The sequence below is a fragment of the Dendrobates tinctorius genome, unplaced genomic scaffold (assembly GCF_039654945.1).
Source record: "Dendrobates tinctorius isolate UK_male_01 unplaced genomic scaffold, ASM3965494v1 ptg000058l, whole genome shotgun sequence".
NCBI classification, from domain to species: Eukaryota; Metazoa; Chordata; class Amphibia; order Anura; family Dendrobatidae; genus Dendrobates; species Dendrobates tinctorius.
The window spans coordinates 23,045,354-23,059,528 of record NW_027361726.1 but is presented as its reverse complement, the minus strand read 5'-3'; the positions used below and the strand labels follow the sequence as shown (position 1 = coordinate 23,059,528).

Below are 14,175 nucleotides of genomic sequence, written 5' to 3'. Positions count from 1 at the left end.
GAACTTCATAGCCAGGTGTATCAAATCATGAGAAAAAGTATTTAAAGTGGCCACTTGCAAGTAGTTCTCCTATTAGATTCTCCTATAAAGAGTGGCATCATGGGCTCCTCAAATCAACTCTCAAATGATCTGAAAACAAAGATTATTCAACATAGCTTTTCAGGGGAAGGATACAAAAAGTTGTCTCAGAGATTTAACCTGTCAGTTTCCACTGTGAGGAACATAGTTAGGAAATGGAAGAACACAGGTACAGTTCTTGTTAAGCCCAGAAGTGGCAGGCCAAGAAAAATATCAGAAAGGCAGAGAAGAATTGCTGTAGATGGTGTCACTGTGCATCGGTCAACAATACAGCGCATGCATAACGCCTTTTTGTATGACCAAACAACTCAATCTTTGTTTCATCAGTCCACAGGACCTTCTTCCAAAATGTAACTGGCTTGTCCAAATGTGCTTTTGCATACCTCAGGCGACTCTGTTTGTGGCGTGCTTGCAGAAACGGCTTCTTTCGCATCACTCTCCCATACAGCTTCTCCTTGTGCAAAGTGCGCTGTATTGTTGACCGATGCACAGTGACGCTGCAGGTCGATGATGCTGCAGGTCTTTGGAGGTGGTCTGTGGATTGTCCTTGACTGTTCTCACCATTCTTCTTCTCTGCCTTTCTGATATTTTTCTTGGCCTGCCACTTCTGGGCTTAACAAGAACTGTACCTGTGTTCTTCCATTTCCTAACTATGTTCCTCACAGTGGAAACTGACAGGTTAAATCTCTGAGACAACTTTTTGTATCCATCCCCTGAAAAGCTATGTTGAATAATCTTTGTTTTCAGATCATTTGAGAGTTGTTTTGAGGAGCCCATGATGCCACTCTTCATAGGAGAATCTAATAGGAGAACTACTTGCAAGTGGCCACTTTAAATACTTTTTCTCATGATTTGATACACCTGGCTATGAAGTTCAAAGCTTAATGAGGATACAAAACCAATTTAGTGCTTTAGGAAGTCAGTAAAAAGTAGTTAGGAGTGTTCAAATCAAGAAAATGATAAGGGTGCCCATACTTTTGCACCGGTCAAATTTTGTTTAAATGCAGATTGCACATTTTCTGTTAGTACAATAAACCTCATTTGAATCCAGAATTATAACTGAGTCCATCAGTTATTAGATATATGAAACTGAAATAGCTGTTGCAAAAAACAAAATTGTTATAAAGAAAAAAGGTTAACATTAATAGGGGTGCCCAAACTTTTACATATGACTGTAAATCCTCCTGTAATATAAAGCTGTCCTCCTCTGTATTGATTACCCTGCAGAGTTTAGTGTCTTCTGCAAATATTGAAATTCTACTCTCTACGCCCCCTAAAGGGGATGTTGAAGTCTCCCAGGATAAGGGTTGGTAGTTGTGAGGACATGAAGTGCGGCAGCCAGGTAGAAAAATGGTCAAGGTTTAGGAAAGCATCGCTGCACTAAACTAAGAAGAGCCCTGAAGCTTTCCATAGGTGACGTCCAATATTGCTAATCGGCTCTAAGGAAGTGAATTGGACTGAGCTGCAATAAAAGACATAACCTGTGCACAAATGTGGCATGATTTCTGGAAGAAAGCTTTTTTGGGTAAAAAAAATCCCTTAAAAGTGTGTGACGAATTATGTAGCATCTCCCTCAGTGTACAATCCATTCAAAAAGATGCCCACTAGAGTTGAGCGAAACGGGTCGAAAAATTTCAAAAGTCGCCGACTTTTGGCAAAGTCGGGTTTCATGAAACGAAACCCGACCCTAGGATGAGGTCGCCCACGAGGTCGGCGACTTACGCGCCAAAGTCGGGTTTCAAAAGTTTGTTTTGCGCTCTTTTTCAGCCATTCAGGATCCACGGACACTGTGGACAACGTGATGACATAGGCACGGGTCACCACCATCTTTCAGAAGGGCATGCAAGTGATTGGCTTGCTTTGGTGTGCGTCACAGGGGGTATAAAAGGGCGTGCACGCCGACCGCCATCTTACTTCTGCCAATCTTAGCATAGGGAGAGGTTGCTGCTGATTCTGTAGGGAGAGCGTTAGGCAGGGAAGAAGAAAAAAAAACTGCTTCTGCTGCTAGCGATTTTGCCTGTACAACACACCAGTCACTGTGTGTGCAGTGCAAGGGGAGGCTATATAGTGGTGTATCAGTGGTGTTGGTTGTTGGGCTGCCTTCTAAGGCTTCCTGACATTCCTGCATTGCTGTTTACCCACTGCTCCGCAAACTGCTTTTTTAAAAGCAATCCCAATTTTTTTTTTTTGTCCTGCTGAGAAGAAAAAAAAACTGCTTCTGCTGCTAGCGATTTGGCCTGCACAACACACCAGTCACTGTGTGTGCAGTGCAAGGGGAGGCTATATTGTGGTGTATCAGTGGTGTTGGTTGTTGGGCTGCCTTTTAAGGCTTCCTGACAGACTGGCATTGCTGTTTACCCACTGCTCTGCAAACTGCTTTTTTAAAAGCAATCCAATCTCCCTTATCCTCTAGTCACTTTTGTCACAGCTGTGCCATCGAGCCTGTGACATAGCGCTCAGATATCAGTGGCCCTCACACAATCCAAAAGTGTCCAGTGTCCACAAGTGTCTGCAGAAATTCAAAATCTCCCTTATCCTCTCGTCACTTTTGTCACAGCTGTGCCATCGAGCCTGTGACATAGCGCTCAGATATCAGTGGCCCTCACACAATCCAAAAGTGTCCAGTGTCCACAAGTGTGTGCAGAAATTCAAAATCTCCCTTATCCTCTAGTCACTTTGGTCACAGCTGTGCCAACGAGCCTGTGACATAGCGCTCAGATATCAGTGGCCCTCACACAATCCAAAAGTGTCCAGTGTCCACAAGTGTCTGCAGAAATTCAAAATCTCCCTTATCCTCTAGTCACTTTGGTCACAGCTGTGCCATCGAGCCTGTCACATAGCGCTCAGATATTCATTGGGCCTCACACAATCCAAAAGTGTCCAGTGTCCACAAGTGTCTGCAGAAATTCAAAATCTCCCTTATCCTCTAGTCACTTTGGTCACAGCTGTGCCATCGAGCCCGTCACATAGCGCTCAGATATTCATTGGGCCTCACACAATCCAAAAGTGTCCAGTGTCCACAAGTGTGTGCAGAAATTCAAAATCTCCCCTGTCCTATAGACACCTTGTACCTTGTTTTACATTACTATATAGTTTGTTGGATTTTGTCTACATTTCTACCAAAAATGAGGAAGGCTGGTGGAAGAGGCCGTGGAATTGGGCGGGGGTTGGCAGCTGGTAATGATGGTGTTGGTGGTGGATCTGATGGTAGTGGCAAGAGCAAAATAGGACCGAATGCAGGAGGTGTTGAGCCTGCGTCATCGTCTGGCTACATAAGGCCTCGAACGCTTAGTTTTCTAGAAGTTGGCAAACCGCTTTTAAAGCCAGAGCATCAGGAAAAAGTTTTGTCTTACATTGCTGACTCAGCCTCCAGCTCTATCGCCTCCTCTTCTTCAGTTGTAAAAAGTAAAAGCACTGAGTCGTCATTGGAGGCTCACGTTCATGAACCACACCTTTCCTTGTGTCCTTCACCCCAACCAAGATTGAAGGATGACGCAGGCCATACTACTGATTACTCCATGGAGCTGTTTTCACATACCATGCCTGGATTATCAAGTCAAATGGTGAATTACCCAGGCCAAGATGAATCTGACATGGAGTGCACTGATGCACAGCCGCTGATGGATGATTCTGCTGGTACATTCACTCAGAGCACTACATTGTCCTCGCAGTGTACAGAGCCAGATTCTGACCCTGATGAGACTCAGGTGCCCCTTCCCGCACACTATACCACCATACACGGTGACACAGAGGAAGGTGCACATGACATAGAAGAGGAGGTGATGGATGACCCAGTTGTTGACCCAGATTGGCATCCATTGGGGGAAGAGGGTGCTGCTTCCAATAGCTCAGATGAGGAGCATCCACAGCAGACATCGACATCGCAACAGCTGTTATCTGGCAGGCCCGGAGCACTCCAAAGACAGGTTCCAAACATCAAAAGAGTTGCTGGACAGCTTGTCCAGAGGGTCAAAAGATCACAGCGTGCTAGGCCGCAAAATGTCTGCCAAAGTAGGAAGAGTGCAGTGTGGCACTTTTTTGACCAAAATCCTCATGATCAGGCCAAGGTTATCTGTAAGAAGTGCGCAAAGACCTTTAGCCGAGGGAAAAATCTGAAAAATTTGAATACCAGTTGCATGCTTAGACATTTAACCAGCATGCACTTGCAAGCGTGGACACAACACCAAACCTCAAGTGCCACATGTGCAACTGATCACAAAGAAGGTAGTCAGCAACGCTACATTGTTTCCCCCACTGTAAGCCCACCGGTTAGCACAGCAGCAAATGTTGAGGTGTCGTTGCAAGGCCATAGCAGTCAGGGAATCCCACTGTTATATCAACGAAAGACTGATTCTAGGCCATCAGAAAGAACACCAACTCCATCACCATCATCAACCCTCTCTCAGTCCGCCCTGTCCACTGCTACTTCCACCATATGCAGCTCTCAAGTCCAGCTCACCCTCCCAGACACTATGAGTAGGTCAAGAAAGTACTCAGTCTCTCATCCGCGTACACTGGGTTTGAACGCCCACATTGCCAAACTAATCTCGTTTGAGATGATGCCCTTTCGGTTGGTGGAAAGCACAGCTTTCCGCGAACTCATGGCCTATGCAGTACCACGCTATGACCTACCCAGTCACCACTTCTTCTCTCGCAAAGCCATCCCAGCCCTCCACCATCATGTGAAAGACCGCATTGTCCATGCACTCAAGCAGTCAGTGAGCGGAAAGGTGCACCTCACAACTGATGCATGGTCCAGTCGGCATGGCCTGGGCCGTTACGTGTCCATCACTGCGCACTGGGTTAATGTGGTGGATGCAGGGTCCACAGGGGACAGCGGTGGTGGGACAGTGCTGCCTAGCCCACGGTATAGGAAACAGTTGGCTGTAGGCGTTCGACCCTCCTCCTCCTCCTCCAGAAGCGAAAGCTCGTCCACAGAGCGCAGTCGTACGAGCACTCCATCTGCAGCTGCCACTGTTGCACACGATGTGTCCCCCTATCGAGCAGCTAGTGGAAAGCGTCAGCAGGCTGTGTTGCAGATGATGTGTTTGGGCGACAGACACACCGCCGAGGTGCTGGCCGAGTACTTGAAGCGACTAACTGAGTCATGGCTGGGCAGTGTACATCTTGAGGCAGGCAAGGTAGTTAGTGATAACGGCCGTAATTTTGTGGCAGCCATAGCCCTTTCAAAACTCAGCCATATACCTTGCTTGGCTCACACCTTGAACCTGGTGGTGCAGTGCTTCCTCAAAAATTATCCGGAGTTAACAGCCCTGCTCCAGAAGGTGCGAAGACTGTGCGCGCACATCCGCCGGTCGCCTGTACACTCCGTTCGTATGCAGAAGCTGCAGCGATTGCTCCACCTTCCCAACCACCGCCTCATTATCGACATTGCAACAAGGTGGAACTCCACCCTGCACATGGTGGAGCGGCTGTGCGAGCAGAGGCAGGCCATAATGCATTTGTGGGAGGATACACGGCCAGGCACTTTGAGAGCAGACATGGAGTTGATAGGTGTGCAGTGGTCGAAGCTGAAAGACCTCTGTAAAGTCCTTCAGTGTTTTGAGGAATGCACACGGCTGGTAAGCGCAGACGACGCCATCCTAAGCATGAGCGTCCCACTTATGCGTCTGCTCATGCAAACTTTGACGCACCTTAAGGAGCAGGCGTCTGCAGCCAATGTTGATGAGGAGGAAGATGAGGAGGGAATCCTTGATGACATTCAGCCATTGTCTGCTCAGGGACCTCTCCTGGACGAGGTGGAGGAAGAAGAGGAGGAGGAGGAGGATGATGGGGATGATTACTTAGGGGAGGAGGATGCATCTCGTGGGGCAAGTGAAAATGTTGGCGTGGCAAGGTCTGGTACAGGGTTTGTGCGTGACTGGAGGGATGTGGATTTGCCAGAAAGTGCTCCTCCACCCAGCACTCGCAGTGCATCATTGACACCGGGAACATTGGCCCACATGTCAGATTATGCCTTGCAGATCCTAAAAAGGGACCCACGCATTGCCAAAATGATGAACGATGACGACTACTGGTTGGCCAGCATCCTGGATCCACGCTATAAAGGCAAATTACAAAACATCATGCCACAGGAGAACCTTGACCTAATATTGGCTAATAAACAAGCAACTCTGGTAAATCGGTTGCTTGAGGCATTCCCAGCACACAGCAGCGGTGATGGTTCTCACACGAGCCGTACGGGCCGGGGTCAGCTTGGCAGAGGTGTTCGTGGTGCACACAGCAGAAGTGGCGTTGGAGACAGGGGTTTCATGACAATGTTGTGGACTGATTTTTCAAATACCGCTCACACAACTGGTAATACTGCATCGATGGAAAGTGACAGGAGACAGCAGTTGTCAACTATGGTTACAAACTACTTTTCCTCCCATATCGATGTTCTCCCACACAGGTCATTCCCCTTTGACTATTGGGCCGCTAAACTGGACACCTGGCCTGAATTGGCCCAATATGCCTTACAGGAGCTCGCTTGCCCAGCTGCAAGTGTGCTATCGGAAAGAGTCTTCAGTGCAGCTGGATCAATCCTGACAGAAAAAAGGACCCGTCTGTCAACCCAAAATGTGGATGATCTAACCTTCATTAAAATGAACCATGCATGGGTTTCCAAGGATTTTGTCCCACCTTCCCCTGATGACACATAGGGTGACAGAAAAATGGCTTGCTTTGGTCCACCTCTTCCTGGGACTTCACCTATTTCGCCTTTTGCATCAGCTGAATGTCCAACATCAACATATGCCACTTTCTAAAACTCCCTAACTGTGCTGCCTCCCCCCCCCCATGGCCGGGGTCACCACCTAGCGCACGACACCGTGCGAGTGCCGTTGCCCTGGACAGGTGGGTAGGCCGACTCTTGGGTGCGGGCACTGGCACAGGGTCCCTCATAGTGCAATCAAGTGTCTCTGACGGTGGTGGTGCACACCCGCCGTCAGACACACCGCCGTACTATGAGGGGCCCAGTGCCAGTACCGACGCCCACGAGTGGGCCCCCCTTGCTTGGGCAGGGCCCCAGCATTTGCAATCTTTACCTCTCCCTGCTCCTCCGCCGTGTAATCTGGGCCGTCAAATCCATACTGTGCCTGACACCGTCTGAGCCTGCCTCCTGATGTACAGACATATATTTTGAATGTGTACGCTATCCATACATGTTATCCGGGGATACGGTACCCTTTCTAACCTTTGTGCAATCACGTGCAATCCATACTGTGCCTGACACCGTCTGAGCCTGCCTCCTGATGTACAGACATATATTTTGAATGTGTACGCTATCCATACATGTTATCCGGGGATACGGTACCCTTTCTAACCTTTGTGCAATCACGTGCAATCCATACTGTGCCTGACACCGTCTGAGCCTGCCTCCTGATGTACAGACATATATTTTGAATGTGTACGCTATCCATACATGTTATCTGGGGATACGGTACCCTTTCTAACCTTTGTGCAATCACGTGCAATCCATACTGGGCCTAACACCGTCTGAGCCTGCCTTCTGATGTACAGACATATATTTTGAATGTGTACGCTATCCATACATGTTATCCGGGGATACGGTACCCTTTCTAACCTTTGTGCAATCACGTGCAATCCATACTGGGCGTGAGAACGGCTGGCGAGCTGTTAAGCAAGCTACAGCACCTGTGGTTTGCACACGTAAGTTTTTCATTTTTTCAGGAATGACGGTTAGGCCTAATTCCGGAACTGCGGTTGACCTGCACTTACTGGGAAATCATTGTTCGCGGGTAATAATTGTCATCAGTGATCCCCATCAGTAACGTTGTTCAGCGGGTTATCTGCACCTGTAAGCGACAAACGCTGGCCTTTTCAGTGTAGCGCACATGCAGCCACGGACATGTAATGGCATGACACACCAGTTATTGGCCAATCTCATGTGCCAGAGCCTCACGTGTCCCTCTAGTAAGCCGGACTCGGACCGCGGGGCATGACGGAGTCTCGTTCGTTAACGGAATTAAGCTTGCAATGTGTGCATCTGTTCTGTAGCTGGCATGGTTGAGGTTTCCCAGGTGGAGTCGAATTTAACCGTAGGCTCCACTCCTGGTGGTGCCCTTCTGGACATTCCTTTAAGGTTCAGCTTTGCAACCATACTGCCCACGTAAAACAAACACTTTGCCTTCATGAACGCTGTTTGGAGGGTCATGACTCGTGGGAATAACGCCGCCCAATCAGTTAACCTGCTAGAGAGATCGTTCGTTGCTCCCAAGCATGACATCACACTCCCTAGGAAGAAGGTAATGCCACTGTGGCAACCGTACTCCTGGGGGCGACACAAGTGCACTGATGCCCAGCCACTGCTCGATGAATCTGCTGGTACATTGACCCAGACCACTACATTCCCCTCGCACGCTACATGGCCTGAATCTGACCCTGATGAAACTCAGGTTACCCTTCCCATATACAGTTCCATCTTACACGGTGACAAAGAGGAAGCTGCAGATGAAAGTGCAGGTTCGGCCCACCCGCCATCAGACACACCACCGTACTATCAGGGGCCCTGTGCCAGTGCCGTCGCCAACGAGTGGGCCCCCCCCTGCTTGCTCAGGATCACAGCACTTGCAAAGTTGAAATACTGTGCAGTGAGATGGAAGATGGGGACGACAAGGAGTCCAGACAAGTACAGGGATTCCCTAGCGAGGAGACTTATTTGATTGTTTTCAATGTTGGGACAGCAATTTTTGGGGAGCACTATACTCTGGAGAATGATAGATGGTGCCCACCATACACTGGAACATTCCAAAGGTGGACATCAGACACTGGAGCAGCATTTACAGGGCCCATTATACACTAGAGCATTAGAAATGGGGCCCATTATGTTTGGAGCATTATTTGGGCCGATAAGACAGTGGAGCTTCATCAATGGGGACCAACATATACTGTAGCATTATGTGGAGCTCATCATATACTGTTTCAAACATTATATGGGACCAATGATTCTGTATGGAGAAATAGATGGGCCTCGTCATGAGATGTAAAAAGTGAAGTATTTTTCATTGTACTATACCGCTATTTCTCTGCCGTATCGGAGCATGAGGAGTTGTGGTATTATGTGTTAAAGGGGCGCTCTTTCGCCCAGGGCACATGAAAACCTGGAGCCAGCCCTACCCCCCCACAACTTTAGCCAAATAACCCCCATTTTTCAGTGCGTAACTTGTATTATGAAGTTAATTAAGGTTGACAAGCTTAAGTAAGAAGAATTGATGCTTTTGGCATTCAAATGGGCACTGTAGGTGTGTTTCCTGTCCTCCTCTCACTGCCGACTTTTATTCCCCATTGACTTACATTGGGTTTCGTGTTTCGGGACGACCCCGACTTTTCCCTATAATCGGACGATCTTGCTCGACCCGACTTTTGGAAAAGTCGGGTTTCACGAAACGAAACGCGACCCTAAAAAACCAAAAGTCGCTCAACTCTAATGCCCACCATTTAGCGCCCACCATTTAGCACCCACCTATCCTCCAGACTGCGGTTCTTCTGCTCCAGGCTCTTGTGCTGCGTTTTCAGGGCGCTGTGCTGATTGATGAGCCCCTCGTACTCCGCAGACTGGCGTTCATACAGGGAGACCAAATGATTGTGATCTCGGAGCAGCGCGTCATGGCTGGCGGTGGCCTCCTCTCGCTGGCATGCCACCTTGTCGATCTCGCCCTCCAGGGTAGACAGCTGGCTCTGCAGCTGGGAGATCTGGGATGTTAAGGAAACACTTTGGGAAGCTGCGGCCGAGCTCTCAACCTGAACAAGATTAATATAAAAGGCTTAAAGATCGACATATAAACCTCCACCACCTCCTAGTGTTGTCCCTGCAGCTTCTCACCTGCAGGTTTGCAGTTTGCGTCTGCAGAGTTGTATTGTTTTCTTGCAGGAAAGTGATCTGTTTCTGCAGCGACCCAATCTGGTTGTTAAGAGCATGATTCTGAGTCTCCAGATGTCGCACTTGCTCTTTCATCAGCTTCTTCTCTGCTTGTAAAGCTGCATTCTACATAAAACAGAAAGGAACAAAAATAAATAAATTTGCTTAAAATCTAAACATACATTACTTCATAAGAATGGCCAACCTATGCCGGTCATTCCCAGGCCTTTTCTGGTTTACAAACACTGAAAAATCTGTCTGTGCGCAGCCACCACTAGGGGGAGCCTGTGGGAGACAGATTTAAATGGGTTTTCCAAATAAAAAAAACAGTACTTCACTCTTGTTTCCCAGGTCCAGCACTAAGTCTGTGTCGCGATTCACGCAGTTTGGTATAGTCTGCGCCGCGTTCGACGGAGTTTGTTATAGTCTGCATCACTCTTGCAACGTCGACATCTCTGCAGCCAATCACTGAGCTCAGCGACTCATGGCGTCTACTTGGGAAGAACTGCTGAGCTGATTGACTGAAGTGCTGTCCATGTGATCAGCGCTGCAGACAATAGCAGACACGGGAAGCAGAACTGTATCATACAAATATAAACAGATGGGGGTAAACCGAGGTTTTGGAACTCTGGTTTCAGAATAAATAACATAATATACATTTTGATGACCATTTACCCTAAGGAGTTATAATAGACATAAACAAGAAACTCCTCAAAGAGAATAACTTACATCCCGCTCCACCTCGATGACTCGGTCCTTCGCCCTCCACAGCTCCCGTGTGCACTCCGGCTGTCCGTTCTCCAGGGTCTCTGTGCCGTGGATTTTTTGGATGCTCCGACCCAGGGAATTCTGGACAATTGAATCTACAGTCTCATTTTTCATCTCGAGGTTTTGTTTCACCTGAAATATTGGACAAGACAAATATAGTGGCCATAGCAGCAAAGGACAAGATGATTGGGACAGAAGAATTACATCGCCTGACATTTTACGAAACTGCTCCCCAAGAGATGACCAACCAAATCTACAATCCGACTTTCTTCTTTTAATGTCACTCTCCCATGCTTCGCTGGTGCCCTCTGCCCCTGCTGGTGATGGCCAGACCCTTCATGGTGCCGATTAGGTTTCCTGTTCAGACTGTATATACATGGCAGAGTCCGTATTCATCACGATAGGAGATTAATCATCATTCTGCTTTCATCTACAGAATTTAATGGTCTTAAAGGGCCCCTACAATCTCATATAAAATGAATCAGAAAACACTTTAAACACCAGTTCCTGACCAGGTATGCTTTTGACATACACTGAATGTCTAAAATGAATATACCAATACAGTCCCAATCCCCAGCGTCTTACCGAATTCAGCTCGTTCTGCAGCTGCTGGTTAAGTTTCCGGACTTCGTCCACTTGACTCTCAAGCGAAAGGATTTTACTTTCTTTTACTGCCAAAGTTGTCTTTAGTGTTGATTCGATCTTACTTTCCAGAATCTTGTATTTCCTGTAAAACACGGCACAGTGTTAATATCGGCTCATTTAAATAAATGTATTCACGTCTTTGTCTAGAAATACAACCAAGGGTGAAGTGAGGACTCGGCACCGAAACTTAGCCCAATTCATAACCATTACAGTCATCTTTCCCCGCCCTCCCTCCTCAGGTCATGCATCTTTAGATGCCATATTATTATACCACTGGGGACAGAAGCTGAACTGAAGCGCTTTTTGTACATGGGGATCACTTACTTTTCAGCATTACTGTTTTCATCTTGCAGCATTAACTCTTTATTTAACCCAATCTTCTCAAGTTCCAGGCTCAGTTTGTCCAACTCGCTTGACATTTGTTGGGTTTTTAACTTTTCCAAGACTAGATCCTGTGGATGGTGGTCCGAGTTAGTAACATAGACAGGTGTACAATGAATTGCCATCTGATCTACACACCAATATTTTAGAGAAAAACTCCACTAATAATGCAGATTATCATATGCTGCTCTCATTCAAAGTTGTGTTAAAAGCTCTGCTAATTTCCATTTAGCTGAGCACGATGCAGTCATGCAGTGAAAAATATAGCCACATAGGTAATCCACACCAAAATGTAAAATACGGTTCACTGTCTCCCTTGTTATAGTGCACTGCTTAGTTTTTTTGTGCATTGGCTGCGCCAGTGACATCCCGACAACAGTGCACATCACAGTGCAGCAAACGCCTGAGCTCGGCGGATGTAGACAACATAAGCCACCAGAATCAGTGATTGGCCACAGTGGTGATGTGCACTGTAATCATGATGTAACTCCTGCAGCCAATACACAGAGGCCAGAGCAGCGGTGATGTGCCTAGACTTCAATGAGGAAAACCACTTTGAAGATGTCCCCACTTTAGACAATTCATACTTTGTAGAAAGGCCATTTTCCACGGCTTGGACCCACAATGAGGATCCAGAACAGAGTATTATCCTCTATTAACTCATCCTCTTCACAGAGAGACAATAGGTTTCCTAATTTTTCTCATTAATATCAGTAATGTGCTGAGCTCGTACCTCTCTTAGTGTCGCCAGTGTCCTCTTATCGACAGTCATCTGTTGCACCAGGTCTTTATTTTCCTTTTCTAGCTCTCGGGTTCTAGAAGACAACTCCCTTAGCCGGGAAACCTCCTTCTCTAGTGTTTTACTCTCCTTCTCCAGGTCAGCTAGCTTCACAGTGTTGTCATCCAATATGGCATCCTTCAGCTCTACCTGCTGCCAAAGCCTCTTTGATTCCTTCTCCAACATCTTCTTGTCCTTCTCTAGCTGTGACATCTCCTGCTCCGCAATCCTCTTTTCTTGTTCCAACCGTTCCAGCCTCTTGCTGGAAATCTTCATCTCCTCCAGGGTCTTTTGCAGTTCTTTATTTTCCTTCTCAGTGTCCTTAAGCTCGGTCTCCAGCTCAGTCACTTTCTTATTTCCAGCCTCAACCATCTGCTGAAGCCTCCAGTTTTCCTCATTCAAGCCTTGGTAGCTCACTTCCAGACGCTCAGACTTTTTCCCCAGTGCCTTCAGCACTTCCACGTTCTTCTGCAGATCTTCCTTCTCCTTCTGGAGCTTGGTGTTCTCTCTTTCAATCTGGGTGATTCTGGCACAGGAGAACCTCATGGCTTCCACGGCTCTCCTGAGCTCTACGTTTTCTTCATCCAGCTGCTTGTTTTCCTTCTCCAGAACCTCCAGCCTGATAGAGACATTCTGTAAAGTATCTAGAGACTTCTTGAATATTCTGTTTTCACTTTCCAGCTTTCCATTCTCCTTCTCCAAAACCTCCACCTTTTCTTCAATGATCCTCATGGAGGACAACTTCTTAGCCAACCCTTCATTCTGCTTCTCCAGCCGTCGGACTTCCTTCTCTATCTCCTCCACACGTTCAGCCTTGTCCTTCACCTGATCATGCGCCTTTTGCAGCTGCTTCTTTTCATGCTCCAGCTCATTCAGTTTACTGCTGGTGTCTGAGATGGTTTCATGGAGCATTTTGTTTTCCATCTCGACATCTTTGACTCTAGAATCAGTGCTTTCTTGGGCTCTTTGCCTTAAAGTTGCCATCGCCTGGGACAAGTGTTTGCTTTCCTGTTCCAGCTCCTTAATCTACAGAAAACAAAATATCCATCTAGGATTATTGTCTGACTACATTGATTAATTAAATAAGACACCTCTCAGTTTGGGTGACCTTTCAGGATAAGATGTGTCTTTACGAGGGATAACACTTTCTGGCAATTATATCACCATTATATCCTGCATTTTCCACCAGTTTTCCCTCTGCTAACTCGCTCTCTAATTCACAGTTGTCTCTGAGCTGGTGTATGGAGACGACTTCCTATTAAGTCATGATACACAGCACAAACAGAGACATGAGGGATTCCTGCTCTCCTGTCTCCATGTAGCACATTACCAGAAGCAGCATGGAGGCTATTATATAGCAGTACTGAGCAGTGTACTAAGCATAAGCAGTGTAACTGTGAATCTACATCTGGCGTGAGATAGAAAAAAAAAAATTCTAGAATACCGCAACATAATATAGCAGTATTGAACAGTGTAGCTGTGAACACAGCACTCATGTTTGTGTCTCTGCCTCACTCTTTTCCTCCCTTCCGCCTTCTCCATAAACCTTAGTGGGCATCTGTCTCTTCAATGAGATAGCAGTCAAACTTGTCTTGAGGAACATAGATTCAAGCGAGTATTTCAGAGTAAATGATGAAGGAATAAA

The 14,175-nt window shown here is 47.0% G+C and overlaps 1 protein-coding gene across 4 annotated transcripts in view; it reads right to left on the bottom strand.

Annotated features, from left to right (window-relative positions):
• The window catches only part of CCDC88C (coiled-coil domain containing 88C), a 142,059-nt gene that overhangs the window by 86,731 nt on the left and 41,153 nt on the right, over positions 1 to 14,175 (bottom strand). For all 4 annotated transcript variants that reach the window (XM_073578163.1, XM_073578165.1, XM_073578164.1 and 1 more), the window contains exons 15-20: positions 12,486 to 13,556; positions 11,696 to 11,823; positions 11,312 to 11,453; positions 10,688 to 10,858; positions 9,923 to 10,084; positions 9,563 to 9,840 (exon numbers count right to left, since the gene is read on the bottom strand). In XM_073578163.1, coding sequence (XP_073434264.1) covers positions 9,563 to 9,840; positions 9,923 to 10,084; positions 10,688 to 10,858; positions 11,312 to 11,453; positions 11,696 to 11,823; positions 12,486 to 13,556 — 1,952 coding nt within the window. The remainder of the gene's footprint in view (positions 1 to 9,562; positions 9,841 to 9,922; positions 10,085 to 10,687; positions 10,859 to 11,311; positions 11,454 to 11,695; positions 11,824 to 12,485; positions 13,557 to 14,175) is intronic.